General features: G+C 45.2%; 1 protein-coding gene across 2 annotated transcripts in view; it reads right to left on the bottom strand.

Annotated features, from left to right (window-relative positions):
* Positions 1–14,557, bottom strand: part of NEK10 (NIMA related kinase 10) — a 43,560-nt gene extending 29,003 nt beyond the window's left edge. The window contains exons 1-18 of one of the 2 annotated variants that reach the window (XM_078866182.1): positions 14,333–14,557; positions 13,325–13,413; positions 13,157–13,217; positions 12,175–12,275; positions 11,705–11,803; positions 10,163–10,247; positions 9,375–9,416; positions 8,915–8,993; positions 7,552–7,619; positions 7,334–7,413; positions 6,700–6,786; positions 6,285–6,509; positions 5,052–5,197; positions 3,861–3,922; positions 3,646–3,723; positions 3,005–3,069; positions 2,171–2,273; positions 1,357–1,485 (exon numbers count right to left, since the gene is read on the bottom strand). In XM_078866182.1, coding sequence (XP_078722308.1) covers positions 1,357–1,485; positions 2,171–2,273; positions 3,005–3,069; positions 3,646–3,723; positions 3,861–3,922; positions 5,052–5,197; positions 6,285–6,509; positions 6,700–6,786; positions 7,334–7,413; positions 7,552–7,619; positions 8,915–8,993; positions 9,375–9,416; positions 10,163–10,247; positions 11,705–11,803; positions 12,175–12,275; positions 13,157–13,217; positions 13,325–13,374 — 1,560 coding nt within the window. In that variant the 5' untranslated portion in view covers positions 13,375–13,413; positions 14,333–14,557. The remainder of the gene's footprint in view (positions 1–1,356; positions 1,486–2,170; positions 2,274–3,004; positions 3,070–3,645; positions 3,724–3,860; positions 3,923–5,051; positions 5,198–6,284; positions 6,510–6,699; positions 6,787–7,333; positions 7,414–7,551; positions 7,620–8,914; positions 8,994–9,374; positions 9,417–10,162; positions 10,248–11,704; positions 11,804–12,174; positions 12,276–13,156; positions 13,218–13,324; positions 13,414–14,332) is intronic. The other variant, XM_078866183.1, reaches the window with a different exon arrangement.
* Positions 14,558–16,608: the final 2,051 nt, after the last annotated feature.

Here is a 16,608-nt window from a genome sequence, read left to right as displayed (position 1 = left end):
AAGGCACGAGAGCTATCGGTGGGACGGCTGGTAAGTGGCCAAGTCTGGTGTTTAGAGGATCACGGTAAGCCAGTGGTTCTCAACCTTTTTGGCATGGCCGTCCCCCCATCAAGACCAGTGGTCTCCGTGTCCCCACCTCCCTCACCCCGACAAGGTTACCAAGGCCACAATAGAAAGAGATCACCTCCTCGCCTCTAGTTAAAAGTGTTAATAAGACGAGATTTGATTCATGGTGTGTATGAGTTTTTGTCCGCAACATGAAGTTGACGTTTCTCACACACATTTGAAATTACTCCTGCAAAGTATCCAGGCCTCAGCCTGTGGGCCCTATGTGTTGATAATTACCTGGGTAAGCACTCAGGATGGATCGTGTTTGTAATCGAGTACAAGTTCTCACAGCAATCAATCCTAAGGCTCGGCGCAAAGAAACCTGGGACAATGCCAACCGACCCTATCGTGTTCACAGAAAGACCTTCCAGTTTAAATTTTACCACAATGGATCCGTGCTGAATCCTTTAAGAATATCACATGGCAAATATGGCTATTTCCTACACTGATGGATGAAAACGAATAACCCACAGTGCAACAGCAGTAACCAATCTCAAACAATGGACCACAGAGTAATGCAACTGCCCGCTTCCATCATTTCAATCTATGGGCCTCTCTGTAAGTTTCAATGTAAGTCTATATAACTCTCTGAGTATAACATTTCAAACCATACACTACATAGTCCCACCACTTCCAATATGATTATTTGCCAAGAGAATTTTGGATATTCACCATGAGGCTAGTCCTGAAGCTGTCCTCTGGCTCACTCGCAAACCTCCACATGAGCAAGTAAACACTACCGATCAACCATAAGAGTTTTGTTTGGGTTAGATCCCATAAATATATAAATGTGTCGTTAAAACCCACCACCACCCGACACAGCCAACTAGTAAGGGTTGTCATGTAAACAGAACATGCCAATCTTGATTTGAAGCTTTCGTGACTGCAGGAATCCATACTCTTTGGTTCTTTCGGTAAAGTCACGTAGATATAACATGCCAATTCGTCGCTAGTACAGCACACCGGTGTTGGAGAGCCAAGCCACAACATTTACAATCTGAGTACAATGTTTCGCCAGTAATTACAACTAGCTTCATCAGGCGACAGCCAGATTTGTGGAGAAGTCCACCTGTTTCGTACCTTATATAGAGGCGTAGATGTGGTGACCACGCTTCTGCGCTCTATTATGGATGATATTGGTCGCAAAAGCCTACATGTAAAACTGACTACTGATCAACTCCCCACCAAATTAAACAATAATAATAATGTGTGTTGGGAATTGAACCGGGACTGCTCGTGAGGAAACACCTTGTAGACACTGCCAAAGGCCCCACTGCCTAGGTGCTCCAGCACGGCATAGCCCCCCATGCGTTTCTCTGGCAGTCTGGTCTGGTCCATGCTTTCCACTGCCTCTTGGATCTCCTTCACCTCCTCTGGCTTCGGGAGCACATGCACACACATACGCATACACGTAAACAAAAGACAAATTTTCCTCTGATAGCCTTAACAGACTGTTGGGGCAAGTCCTGTTCGTGAAGAAAGTTGCCACGGCACACAAGGGAGTTGGTGGCCAGCACCACACCTGGCTACCTTTGTCTGCCCAGTAGCGTTGTTGACACAATGCATCAGGTACTTATTTGAGGCTGAGACGACCTAGAGGAGGTCCAGTATAGGTCCAGATAATCATCGCTGGTTCATGGGACCTTTCTTGCCAGTATCAAAATATAAAAATAGATTTTACCATTTATTTCCAGGAAGAGTAAAACCTATTCTTATAATCATCAGTGGTGTTGGCAGTTAGCAGGAATCAAACTCGGGTCGCCAAGTTCGTAGCTCAGCGCAATATGTATGTATGTTTAAACTCCTTTCGAACCAGACATAGTCAACCGTGCGAATCGGAGGTACCCTATCACTCGCCACTATGAACATAAACACAATCACACATACACAGATGTACAAATGCACACAAATGAGGGTTGCCACGTTTTCAACAGACCATACCAATATATATTTCTCAGCCAATGTGGAAACCCTAATCTCTCATGTTATAACAAACTGAATGAAAGGCAGCCTCAGTGCCAAGCAGCAGCAGCAGCAGATAAGCGAGGAGTGTCATGCTAACCTTGAGTGCGTTGAGCCTCAAAACAAGGGGCTCGTAGGCCACAATGTCTCGCACATAATGTCCCACGTCGATGAACATTTCAAAGAGCACTGCTGGGAAGAGCCTACACAACATTGACGTAATTATTAGTATTTAAACACAATTGCTGAGCACAGGCCCAAAACAATAAGCGGCCAACAACAAATAGCACAAGCAAAGTTAGGCGATAAAAGTTAACACATTTATTGAATTCAGCAATGTTATTATAAGACTTTGGGAAGAGAGCCAATGGGAGGAAATTCCAAAGTGGAGCAGGGCAAGGGAAGAAAGCAAAGTGTTTTTACCACAGTGTGGTGGTTGAACAGAGCATGGATGAGACCAAAACGTCTGGTAGACCAAGTCCTCAACATGGGTGGAGGAATAAATGAGTGGGGTTCACAGGAACAGTAACTAGGATAGTAGCAATAGTATAGTGATAAGGAGGCTACTGACTGCCGGTAAGCGAGTGACTGACGCCAATCAGTGAAAGCTGGGTCATCAATCAACCTGCCATTTATGGTGAATTCTATCACGTACAGTAAGATAGGAACTGGGTGCTCGACCTCAAATATGACAACAGGATTACAACTTCAGCCAAATGTGTTTTGTCTAGCAGTAATGATTGTTTACAATAAAATAAGACTTCATCACAAAATATACTTGGAAATAAATTATGCTGTCAATATGCGGCACATCTGTATGAAATTAAAGGAGCACAATTTCCATGAAGGAAAATGTAATTACCAAATGTATTCACAGAGGGTATTCCTGGATGTGTGTTGACAACTCGTCAGGCTGATGTGCCATGTGCCCTACCTCTTGAATAGATGCCTATTTCGCTCCATGCTGAAGAGGAACCGCAGGGCTCTGAAGGCATAACGCTGCACACAGTTTGCAGATCACATTTCAAACTTGTAGAACTACCAAAAATATCCGTTATTGTTAGAACACAAGATATGAACATTGTATTCAAGCTGGCGCTGACTGATTACCACAACATTAATATCACACCTGGTCAAGTGGCTCAGCAGGAGAGCGAGCGGCTCGTAATGGGAAGGTTGCGAGTTCAAATCCTGGATGGAGTTTGACTGCCCATCGTTCCTCCAGGATTGATAAAATGATCACCACTTTGTGGGGAAGTCAAAAGGATTTGTCCCATGGATAGATTCACCAAGGCTATAGAAAGTTTTTATTTCCACAGCTGTAAACAAATGATGTTTAGAGCACATGTGCCATGATGGTGTGTTATGAAGGGCCACTGCGCAAAACTTTGCCTATTATATATATCTTTTTCCTTAAAGGCCAAAGTGTTATTGACGAATTTGTTGTTTTGTTGTTGTCTATAGGCCCTGCTTACAGCCAGCATGAACATGGGGCATATCAATGTTCAAATGGTGCCTGTAGTCTTTGGGCAATGATCCTGAAGTTGAAATTAAAAAGTAAGATAGAGACGTTACCTGTAAGACATCCCTATTGTGTGTGCTGTGGGTGGGGTTGGGGAGCAGCAGAGTGCCGATGATGTACACCCCGTTAGCCTGAGGGTGGAGCAAGACTGCACATTACTCGACAGTGATAGTGCGTTCACATTTAGAGATGTAACTTCTTTTACTATAAATACACACTCATTACAATGCAATTTACAACATGCGTGGTTACCTGCAACGTGGCTCACCTGCACAACTTGCTGTGCATTGCTGTCGTTGAGCACCAGCTCAGTAAGGGCGGTACAACACGCTGCAAAAGCAATTGATGGTAGGTAAATGTGAGGCCCACTCGTGGTGCCCGCATCTTGAGGAACAAGGGCAACTGTGGCAGCAAGTGTTTTTTTTAGTTTTTTACACCGAAGCTTAGTGCAGGCCGAAAGGCCCAAAACATCAAGCGGCCAGAAACAAGCAGCACGAGCAAAGTTGTAATGGATCAGAATGAACACGTGTCTTGAATTGAGAAGGGTTATAAGAGCTTGGGAAAAGAGGCGATGAGGTGGGAACTTCCAAGTGGAGCAGTGCGAGGGAAGAAGCGGTGAGAGAAGTGTTGTGACCTGCAGTGTGGTGATGAGACGAAAGTCTGGTAGATTGAGCCCTCAACATAGGTGAAGAAATGAATACGTAACTTCACAGAAACAGTAGCCACAGTTGTAGCGATAGCAGAGAGATCAGGGGGCAACTGACCACCAGCGCAGCAGTGTCTGGAGTGAATCGGTCAGTACTGCATCATCAATTCACCTGACTGCTTTACCATGAATTCTATCAAGTGCAGTGCAATAGAAATTGGATACTCTTCCCCAGATATGACAACAGAATTCCAATTTTGGCCACGTTCAAGTTCTAGTTGATCTTGTTTAACCATCTGAGAACTCAAGTTACCATGATTGTCTCATTTACCAAAGTGACCTGGGTAACCAAAATTATAAATTCAATAACATAAAAACATGAACAACCATGAAGCAAACAAAAATCTGTGCAAAAACTACATCACAAAACAAAGAGAAAGTGGTGCACAGACATTAATCAACATTAAGTTAAATACATTTAATGCTGTCAAAGTTGAAGAATTAACAACACACAAAGATGAGTATTTAATGTACAATAGCCCCTAGCCTTATCCACACCTTAACATGCAATGCACATCTCTGTGTGTTGTTAAATCTGATTGTTTTCTGGTCTGCACTGATTGTTTTGTTGTGATGGGTTTTATCATCATTTGCAGATTGAATTTGCGAAAGTTGTTTCAGAGAGATTACCTTAAAAAAACATTCATTGAAAAATTGTGTAACAAGAACATCAAAATATGTTTTGGGTGATTATTGTACGAGTATTTAAACCAGTATGTAAACAGACGTGTGTGTGTGTGCATGCATGCGTGCCAGCCTGCAGGGAGGTGAGGCCATCCTGGATTTCCGCGGGGCTCAGTTCTTCCGAAAGCGGGAGCTGCCGCAGTCGCCCAGCTGCATTGGCGCTTGACAGGCCCCCAAAGGAAATGCGGTCCGACACAAACCGACGCTCACGGTCCCTGGGGTGCACACAGCATGTCGCCAATCACTGTCTCCTTCAAATTACAGCATCAGTTTACAAGCAAACTATCGATCTATTCTCACTGTCATCAGTGGGATTGATAGTGCTATTGCCAGGCCTTAATTTCTCGCCGAATATGTTTCACTTGTCTACTGAAACCGAGAAGCCGCGTGTAACTATTAGCCACAGACATACAGAAAAGTATACTAGAGGTGGTGTGCCAGGTAATCAAATATTTTCTGGGTCGTTGACACATGCAGCCAACACTCAGAAAAATCTAATACTTTCTATAAACTATTAACACATAAAGGTGTGCAAATCATAGATGCCACATGGCGATCACATGGCAAGCATGCTAGGAGTGACTGTATCCACTGGCGGAGCCAATGGGGGGGGGGGGGGGGTGGCACGTGCCCCCCCAATGATCCAAAGCAGTTATAAGTGACTCTCAGAATTGTGCGCAGTTGCGTATACAGTACACGACTTCCCTGAAGGCATACCTTCAGCGAGCGCGATGCCGATCACACACGGTTCGAATTCGACCCTTGATCGATGGCTGCGCCATCGCCGCACACGCGTTGAATAAAAAGCAAAGGACAAGTCCTTACTTACGAACAACTCCTATCATTTTTCATTGCTGGAGGGGTTGCCCCCTGACCTGAAAATCCTGGCTCCGCCATTGACTCTATCATCTCATTCATACTCTGTTCAGCAACCACAGTGCAGGTCAAACACTTATTTTTCTACTTCTTCCCTCATACAGCTCGCCTTTGGAATTCCAACCCATAGTCTCTTATACACGTGCTCAATTAGATAAACGAATTAACTCTTACCTAATTACAACTTTTATTGTGCTATTTGTTGCTGGCTACTTGACTTTTGGGGCCTATTCTCAGCAACTGTATTTATAATTAAAATAATGGAATAAACATATGGAAGTTGTGCCTTCCTGCTGTTTGTGAGCACACCTCTGTGCGTTGTTAAATCAAGCCAGACAAATCCAGATGAAAGCTGGCCCTGGTCATTGGTGTGATTAAGACTGCTAATTGGATTACACAGTGCATCTTCCAGCCAGAAGACCTCACCCCTGCAGCAGCCGCAGAAGCTGAGTGACACCCCCCCAGCGCCGAATGTCCTCGAGCATGGCCTGGTCCTCGCACAAGTGCACGAGGGCCCACACGGCGCTCGCGAGCAGGCGCAGGTGCTCGCCCTGCAGGAGGCTCAACAGCACCGGCACTCCATCCAACACCCGCATCTGATGCCACACAAGGCGTTCCTGGCACAGCTGCCGCAGTAGGTCCACAGCTAACCTGCACAGAGAGAGATGTGGGCCCGCCAGTGTGACTGCCTACGTGCACCTAGAGCGGTCTCAGAATGCGCAATGTTTTATACACAAACTCTCTCAATCAATGGGCTCTCATCTGGTCATGAATGCCAGTTCATAGCTGGAGCAAGTGTGTCTGTTGTGCCAGCAAGAAAGGTGCGCACATTCCAGCTCACCGCTGGGAAAGGAGGTCATAGTCCTGCAGAACAGGCAGGAGATTCTCCACCACAGCTAGCTCCGCCAGCTTCCTGCGGCACGCCGCACTGGAGCCCAACAACACCAGAATCACTGACAAACCCAGTTCTCAGTGACAGTAACCATGGAAAATAAGCAGACGGTGATACTGATGACAGAAGATGATGGCAACGAGTAGTAACATGGCGCAGCGGTCGCATGTTCACCACTTGTTGCAGAAGTTTGTGGTTGGAATAAGCCAGGCTGCCATGGCTAATTATGCAGGTCTATTTAACCATACAATGTGGACTATCTGCATAACAATGGACGTATAAAAATTCCTTGACAAAATTAGAAAAATTGCAGGCCAGTGTGTTGGCATCATGGTCAAAATTTTCCAAAGGTCAAAAAACATGAATCACAAATTACTTAATTGGGAAACACATCGCTATTGTAACCCGCTACTGCGAATGCTTATGAGGACCCTCTTAAAAAATAGTGTTGGCACTCATTGAGGCTTTCCTTGGTAAACAAGTGTAATAATAAATAATAATTTTAATATGAACAGTGAGGTTGATATGGTGGTAGTCGGTGTTGTTTGTAGTAGTGGAGAAGGGGAATGTTGCGTCACTCCACCTCTCAGCCAGACTGTTGAGTGCCAGCAGTGAACCCAGCAGCACACTGGACTCCCTGGCAGCTGTCAGAATCACCAACGTCTGCAGAGTCATTGCATAACAAATACAGGATGCGCTAAGCAGCTGGATTCTTCTCATTTCTGTCAATCCAGTGTGAGGCCAAGGAAAACAGTGACCACAATTTCACGAAATAGCTGGGGCTGTCAGGAGTCAGCCTACCTTGTGTGCCCCAGATTCTGTGACCCATTCCCTCTGCTCCACCACTCCAGCGAGCTTTTGGAAGATATCTGCGGCAAAACACCAGCACAAAAAGCACAGCGGCCTTGCTCGCCCTAATCTCTATGCAGTCTTTCTCTTTACTGGATGACAAATTTAACCTTAATATTTATACATTCACAAACATATTTGAATACATTATTATTACTAGCTCGTGACAGACCTGCTTATTATGATTGCATGTAATGAAAAGTAGTAAACTGTAAAAATGCAGCCCTGCAATCGCTTGCTCACGCCACTGCTGGCGGAAAAGTCTCTGTTCGAGCGAGGGTATTTGGTCTACTCCACCATGTTGACCAGATGAGTTGGAAGAGGTGTGCGTACCCACACTGTACTTCAACACGCAACCTGCCAAACGATGGTATAGTATCCACTTGTACTGCTGCGTGCACACAGATGGGGAGATTTGAGAAACGTGCCCAAATTGTTTCAACAACCGCGCCAGAAGATGGAATCGAATCGGCGACATTTGGATTGCAAGTCAATTGTGTTAACCATCACACCTCGGCACCCCTCTAATATTGATTGGAATTTAATCAACATGGAAATTTCTGATATATCTAGAGTATCCATAGATGGTTCTTTCACATCCAACGTGCGTTAATGATATACATAACTATGACTTCAATAATGATGACAAAGACACATGTAGAATTAAAATCACTGAGATATTTCTGGTTTGCAATAAATCTCTGGATGCACTATCTACCAATAACACTTAAAATAAAGTACTTCTCAATGCTCAACCACATTTGGCCATGAGCCATTTACTGATATATCTATGCTGAACTTCTTTCATACCCTACGTAGCCAACCATGCTAATAGGAGGTGCGGGGAAAGGACAAGAAACTAAACACAAAAAGCAGTTCTAAAGAAATTAGTTTTCAATCTAGATTTTAAAGTACATCGCTCCAGTGGTTTCCTAATATCAGAAGTAATAGCGTTCCAGACAGCCGCAGAAGTGCATCTGGAAACACCCGATGCAGTGACCGTCTTTGTTCGATAGATATCCAAAAGTCGTTGCAAGGATGACCAGAGTTCGCGTGATGGTGAACATTCACACACAATCCAATGACTGCGCATGTTTAAAAAAGGAAAACGATAAGTGGCTTGAGCTCACCATTATGTAAACAGCTGTGCCCTTAAACACTGTACACTGCATTTTCCACAAAGCAAGCATTTTATAAAATACAGAACAATACGCAGTTTTAACACAGAAAAAGCAAGTGGCAGTTGCAGGAAGTGACTCCAATATAACTTGAATAAACACGTCATTTTGCTGGTTGACATACTGGGCTCACTCACTGGTGAGATTGACAAGGACGTCCTCTGCAAACTTCTCCTCTTCGTAACACAAGTGCCGCTGTGCCACCTCGTCCATATACTTCCAGTCGCCAAACCAGACACACGTCAATATTAGTTGCGATTAGTCTGCAGCTTTCCTCTCGCGTAAATCGGTGAGATGCACTTGTAATGTCCGCAGGTCATTTTTTACACACCCCATAACCACAATGAGACCCAACAGCTCCTTGCACACTTCATTAACCATTGATGCAACACACTTTGACATTTGAACGGTTTATTGAAATAGCTGGTTTCTGCATTTATAGCGTTTTACAAACTTAGTCAACCAAATGAGGACAACTAACATCCCCAAGCAGAACATTAAGGTCAAAACCTTTCGCAATACTACCCATTATTTTATGGCCTTTCTAAAGATTGAATAACTGAATTTCCAGCGTCATAAGCTGTACTTTGAACTTACCATTGCTAAGCCAGACACCCCTCCCATATCGTACAGCACCCTCTGTAAAGAAAACAGCACACCATAAGAATCCTTTCTGGTTATTCTGGTTTCATTCCTGTCATATCAACAAACTAGAAAATACTGCCACTATTGGAGCCACTATTTTTTATAAAGCAGTTCTCAGTCTCGCTGTTATTACACTTCAAAGAACAGTGAGTTGGCAATACTGTACATTTGTTGTGTGGTTAATCTTGACACCCAGACTCTTGTAGAAAAAGAGCTTCTTAGCTCAATGGGTCTCACCAGAAATCAACTAAACTGTTTGTTCAGAAGTAAAGTTGGCAGCGCCTTGCTTCCCTGCTTGCGGAATGTATTGTATTGTAGTTGTTTTTTTGTGAACTTAGCAATGCCAACGTTAGTTTAGTTTACACAAAAAAGCCCCAATGTGCGGCTCAAATATAACATGAAGGTATGCAGTGGGCCTCATGGGTACATGAACCAGCTAGGTGGCTCAGTAATAGAGAGTGGCATGCAATTGGAAGGTTGCATGTTCAAATCCTGGTTGGGGTTTGACTCAGCCCATCATGTTTCTGGGGTTGAAAAATAAGTACACTTTGTATGGAAGTCAGCAGTGGTTGTTCTCTCCCCTATCATATGAATGTGGAATTTCTACCACTGGCTCGGGACTATAAACAAGAGATGAGCACCGCCTCGGTGCTCGTTTGATCAAGAAATCACTGACTTTGAATAACGGGTATTACAGAACTCAAAACAAACTCCATTCAGAGTGTAGTGGTGTGGAGGACCTGGTAAGAAAAGTCCCGCATGAAGAGGCGGAGGCAGATGAGCACAGGTAGAATATTGGCCATCGGCGCCCGGTCTCTCCACTGTCTGTAATAACACACCGCAGCCATCACGAGGCATGGCTGTGCTTACTTCGGGAACTCCGTACCTAGACACCATGAATAGGATTACCTCATCGCAACTACTTTAATATATTTTCGTGAGATAATTTCTTCTTAAAACTTTGCAACTAAAGTTGGAAGTGCTCATCCATTAGCTCTCTACATCTGTCTGACTGGCTGTCTGTAAAGATGGCCCAATATAAAAAAAAAAACATTAGTATAAAGTTGTTGCTATTAGGAGTTTACCTGATAGAAAACTGGCCAAATCGATCCAAGGGTTTTTTCCAAAACCTAGACGAAATCCAGAGCTAAAAGGATTCAAATACCCAGTGACAAAAAAAGTACACGCCTCCCGCACCAGTTCTCCTCTCCTGGTCATATCATTGGGTGACGTAATCTCACAACATCATGCACCATGTGACATTTTGTAGTGCGGCTTGAAACACAATATTATTGCTAATGAAATACTTCCAAGGATAATCGCATGCTGTAAAGTATTACAGAAACCAAGCTTATGCATGATATTTCTTCCTTGTTTATATTAATGCAAACGTGTGTTTGTAAACTGCACATTGAGCAGGCATACTGATCCAGGCATTGGTTCTCATTGCACCGAGCCTGGCACACTAATGTGGCCACTCCTGCGTGAATTATATATGCGCAGGTCAGATTCAGAGTGAGAGAGTAAGAACTTGAGCCTACACAGGCTCTTTTACAATGTCGATGTGGTTGAGATGGCCATAAAAGTAAAATGGTGAGATAATACAAGCAGGCAAGGGATTTCAGATACAACAGATGTACGTTGTAACTAACAATATCAAAAGAAAACAAACTAAAATATAATGACAATAATTCAAAGTCAAATGGATTTTAAATGACAGGTATTTACCAGAAGTTAATTCAACTAATTCACATAACAAAATCATAAGAGAAAGAATTATACTGGGTCTGTAGGCTCAAGTTAATTCTTACAGCAACATCGATATTCAAGCAGCTTATAGGTCAGAGAATTGAAGGTGTGGAAAGTCATTGAGTCGTTTGGATTTAGAGACCAAGATATTTTACAATTCTGGAGCAAAGCAACCAAATTATTCCCCCCTCTAGGATGGAGGATTGTTTAGGGGCGGTGCAGAGAAGTGTAGATTGTCAGCAGATTTTCTTATGTTGGGGAAAGGAGAGAAACATGAATTCAGGTTGAAGGAATGTATGCCTCAATAACATTTGTAGATCAATATAAATAAATGTGTGTCCCTTCTGGCAGATAAGGGGATGCCATTGTTTTTTTTTCAATCGACTGGCAATTATGCAGCCTGTGAGGTATGTCGAGGATAATGTGGATTGATGAATGGCAGATAGGGTTAAGTTCGGATAGGATGGTGTTAGAAGTGACACAATTACAGATGATAGTGTGTCCCTGTGTGTAGGACAGTGTTATTGCTGTGCCTGCATAGAAGCCGCTGTGTGATGAGAGCAGTGAGAATCTCCAGGAAGCGGCTGTGCTCATGTAGAGAGCTAAACGCCCGCTCATTCTTGTACTTGGAACTGAAAGGACAATGCACAATCATCACCCTCACAATGAAACCCACAAATTTAACACTAATTTCCAACTCACAACCATCTCGCTCACAATGGTAATCACGGTCATCACGTTCACAATGAAATTCACAATCATCATGCTCATGGTGCAAACCTCAACATTCGCTCACAATGAAAAGCACAACTACGTCACTCACAATTAATAAGATTAGAAGAACAATTAATCCATACAATCCTATAACAAAATATCACTCAGATTCAAGTTGCACATTTCCCTTAAACAATTTGTATGATTTGTGCATCCTTTTGTGGAGAATATGGAGAATTCTTTACAGACCGCGTGTAACGGACTGTGAGTAGATTTATAATTACAGTACCTGAAAGCTTCCAACTGCAGAGCCTCGGTCGACTGGAAACGAGCATCTCTCCTCCCCTTCCCCACACGGCTAGAAGCTCCCATACTGCCCAGTGCTGGAAGCTGCACATACAAGTACAATCAAACACACAGGGTTATTAATTCCAATTATTATTGTTACAACTTATGAAAGCCTCACTGTGACTCAACTCTTTTTTTAAATCCTTTATATTAAGTTCACTTGCTTGCTTGCTTGCACGCTTACGACCGTGCAAATCTTTCGGTCGTTTTTTACCCCACTTCCCGTGATCCAATCGAGCTGACATTTTGCACACAGACTCGTTGTGCGTGACAATTTATTTTCGTGAAAAAAAAATTCCAAAATTTTCCACTTTTTAGAAGAAAAAAAAATTCATATTTAATTTAAAATACCAATGTGATAGAAATGAAACTCTTACTCAAGAAAAACAGAAATGAATAATAAAATAAAACCGATGCCACGCATATAAAAGATTTATAGTGAAAAACTTTGTTTTTACGGGTTAATTTTTCAGGAGGGTTCTGCAATGTGTTTGCAGTAGGGGGTGACAATTACTGTTTCCCAATCAAGTAATTTGCACATTTTTTTTATATCTAATTTGGTAAAATTGGACCATCACGCTGGAGCACTCTCCTTTGAATGGCATCATGGGATCTTTAACATAATGTATTTTATAGTTAATACACTCGCAGTATTAACCAGGGCGGCCTGCCGAATTCACACGGAGACCCTCTGCGACAAGCAGTACCCAATTGCCAAAAGTTACCTGCGATTTGATGGCTCATATATACGGCTATTGTGGTGATGCTGGTCTCAATGGAGAGCAGTTTGTTCCACAATTTGTTTCCTTTGTTAAGGATACATTGGGTCCACTGTTGAGGTCTTGTAGATTAAGGTCATGTTAGGAGTTGGTTATAGTTCAGGGGAATGTGTTGTATGCGCAGAGGGAAGAAAGAATAAGCACCTGCTTTTTGCTGGCCGGGGTATTCAACAAATCCAGCAGCCGCCCCAGGACATCCACATCCCTTGAAGACAAACATATTGGACGTGTTGTGATATTTGCTTACACATTCCCCTTTCAATTCTGGTGGGTTTGGTAGGCAATAATGATGACAATAAAGATGACAATTACTTGTAAGTGGATTCTTCTTTTTCCTTGTTGTTCCTGCCCTGGTCAGACATGACGCGGTTGAGTGCTTCGCTGCCCAGAGACCATTATTTCTGCAGCAAATAAATATAAGGAAAAGAAGAAGCCAAATCCCACATACGGCACCCACCACAGTGCCTACAGGACCTCAATTTGATACACGTTGAATGAGTAAATATCAGTGCTGAGTAAAATCAACAGTATTAAACACATTACTGCGTAACACATTAACATTGTCTTTTTAACCCTGGCAGAAAGATATGTACAGAATGCAAGCAAGCAAAGACAGGTGAGCAAGTGGGTAACAATAATTATTTACATTTGTAAGACGGATTTTATCCGTACAGAATCAGATCCCAATACTCCGTGTATGGAGAGCAGTAAATAAACAGAACCAGGGTAAACTTCCAGCACTAGGGGGTAAGAGGCCAGTGTAAAGAGGTAGACGGGCAGACGTTGTTAGACAGGTAAACTGGTACCCAGACGGGCAGGCAGGCAGGGCGACAGGTAAACTGGCGGGCAGGTGTCAAGGTATTCAGTAAGACAGGCATATGCGCAGGTAGACAGGGAGGTAGAAAGGTGAACAGGTACAGAGGCAGATAGACGAATAGCGAGACAGGGGGACGGGTAAACAGGCAGGTATAAATATACACATCGAGTCGACAGGTACATAGGGAGACGGATAAACAGACAGCTAAGTCGGCAGCCATGTATTCAGGTAAGTAAGTTGACACGTTAGAGAGGCAAGTAGAAAGGTAGACATGTGTAAATGTAGACAGCCAAACGCGTAGGCATGTAGACAGCTCGACATAATCAGAATCTTTATTTCTCCTGGAGAAATCCGATTGGCTATGAATCTCATTTTCACAGATGCCCAGGAGGGGTCGGTCAGAAGGTTACAATGAACAATACAAAAAGCGAAAGGAGTGTAAAGTATAGGAAATGTGAGACAACCACAAAAGAATGTTAACTCAACTTGCTATTCTATCTTACCCGGGAGAAGCGAGTGGGGCCAACGTGAGGCGACGCAATGCCCCACGTACCGGGCGTTGCCGTGGACACGTTTTGCAGGTCTTCAGAGTCCGGGAGCTGCCCACAATCCGTGAGAAGTTAGGATGGTGTAGTAGTCCCGCTAGTGTAATTTAATAACGATGACGGTAATCGTAATAATTGTAACAAAGTTAAAATAATAAACTCTTAAACGCCGCACGAGCTTAACCAGCGGCGCTCGCTCGCACTGCCCAATCACAGGAGACCTTACTGGCCTTACTGGACACGCCTCGCGGCGGAACCAATCGGATCGCGCGTCTCCATCGCTAAGACGCTCGTTGCTAGGGAAGCTGCGCCTTGATTGGTCGTCGGGTGACGTCACGCGCGTGGAAACCATGGCGACGGAGACGCCGCGGCCTGGCGCCGCCGTGAAGCCTGAGTTGCCTGGAACAGCAACGGCCATGCTGGATGAAGGCCTCCCCTCGACTCCACCACCAGCACCACCACCATCATCACAGCAGCCGTGGTCACTCCACTGCTGGATGAAGGCCTCCCCTCGACTCCACCACCAGCACCACCACCATCATCACAGCAGCCGTGGTCACTCCACTGCTGGATGAAGGCCTCCCCTCGACTCCACCACCAGCACCATCATCATCATCACAGCAGCCGTGGTCACTCCACTGCTGGATGAAGGCCTCCCCTCGACTCCACCACCATCATCACAGCAGCCGTGGTCACTCCACTGCTGGATGAAGGCCTCCCCTCGACTCCACCACCAGCACCATCATCATCATCACAGCAGCCGTGGTCACTCCACTGCTGGATGAAGGCCTCCCCTCGACTCCACCACCAGCACCACCACCATCATCACAGCAGCCGTGGTCACTCCACTGCTGGATGAAGGCCTCCCCTCGACTCCACCACCAGCACCACCACCATCATCACAGCAGCCGTGGTCACTCCACTGCTGGATGAAGGCCTCCCCTCGACTCCACCACCAGCACCACCACCATCATCACAGCAGCCGTGGTCACTCCACTGCTGGATGAAGGCCTCCCCTCGACTCCACCACCAGCACCATCATCATCATCACAGCAGCCGTGGTCACTCCACTGCTGGATGAAGGCCTCCCCTCGACTCCACCACCAGCACCACCACCATCATCACAGCCGCCGTGGTCACTCCACTGCTGGATGAAGGCCTCCCCTCGACTCCACCACCAGCACCATCATCATCATCACAGCAGCCGTGGTCACTCCACTGCTGGATGAAGGCCTCCCCTCGACTCCACCACCAGCACCACCACCATCATCACAGCAGCCGTGGTCACTCCACTGCTGGATGAAGGCCTCCCCTCGACTCCACCACCAGCACCACCACCATCATCACAGCAGCCGTGGTCACTCCACTGCTGGATGAAGGCCTCCCCTCGACTCCACCACCAGCACCACCACCAGCACCACCACCAGCACCACCACCATCATCACAGCAGCCGTGGTCACTCCACTGCTAGATGATGGCCTCCCCTCGACTCCACCACCATCATCATCACAGCAGCCGTGGTCACTCCACTGCTGGATGAAGGCCTCCCCTCGACTCCACCATCATCATCATAGCAGCCGTAGTCACTCCACTGCTAGATGATGGCCTCCCCTCGACTCCACCACCATCATCATCATAGCAGCCGTGGTCACTCCACTGCTGGATGAAGGCCTCCCCTAGACTCCACCACCAGCACCATCATAGCAGCCGTGGTCACTCCACTACTGGATGAAGGCCTCCCCCATGATCCTGCGATGCAGTAGTTCCACGTGAAGGTTCACATTCACTTGTTTCATCGGTCCATCGCTTCGGTGACCGTCGTCTTGGGCACGTTCAATTTGGTCTACAACTGCGTGTACAACTACACACCTCCGCCACTATGCCCTCTATACCCTCGACATCTGACGTTCTAATCTACACCCTACTCCAGGGGAAGGAACCCCGGGCCGGCGAGGCGGTTACGTTTACTTGGTTTAAGGCAACACGTAGCCTCATGAGACCTACAATTTAGAAACGGTTCGCAAACGAAATTCATCAGTCACTGCTGGTATCTTAGCCGCACAAATCGGGTGCTAGTGTTGGAATATACTCGACCAGGTAGCAGTGTTTTTAGTTGGAACACGCTTCGTCACTTCTCTCGCTGAGAGGGGAACAGTCGCAGTGGTCGAGAAGTAAATGTGGCTGGACAGAAGCTTTTTTTAAAGTCCTATCCGGCGCTTGGTGAAAGGTTCACT

Source organism: Lampetra fluviatilis, chromosome 21 (assembly GCF_964198595.1).
Source record: "Lampetra fluviatilis chromosome 21, kcLamFluv1.1, whole genome shotgun sequence".
Classification (NCBI taxonomy): domain Eukaryota; kingdom Metazoa; phylum Chordata; class Hyperoartia; order Petromyzontiformes; family Petromyzontidae; genus Lampetra; species Lampetra fluviatilis.
The sequence above is the reverse complement of the archived record's forward strand: the minus strand, read 5'-3'. Positions and strand labels throughout refer to the sequence as shown.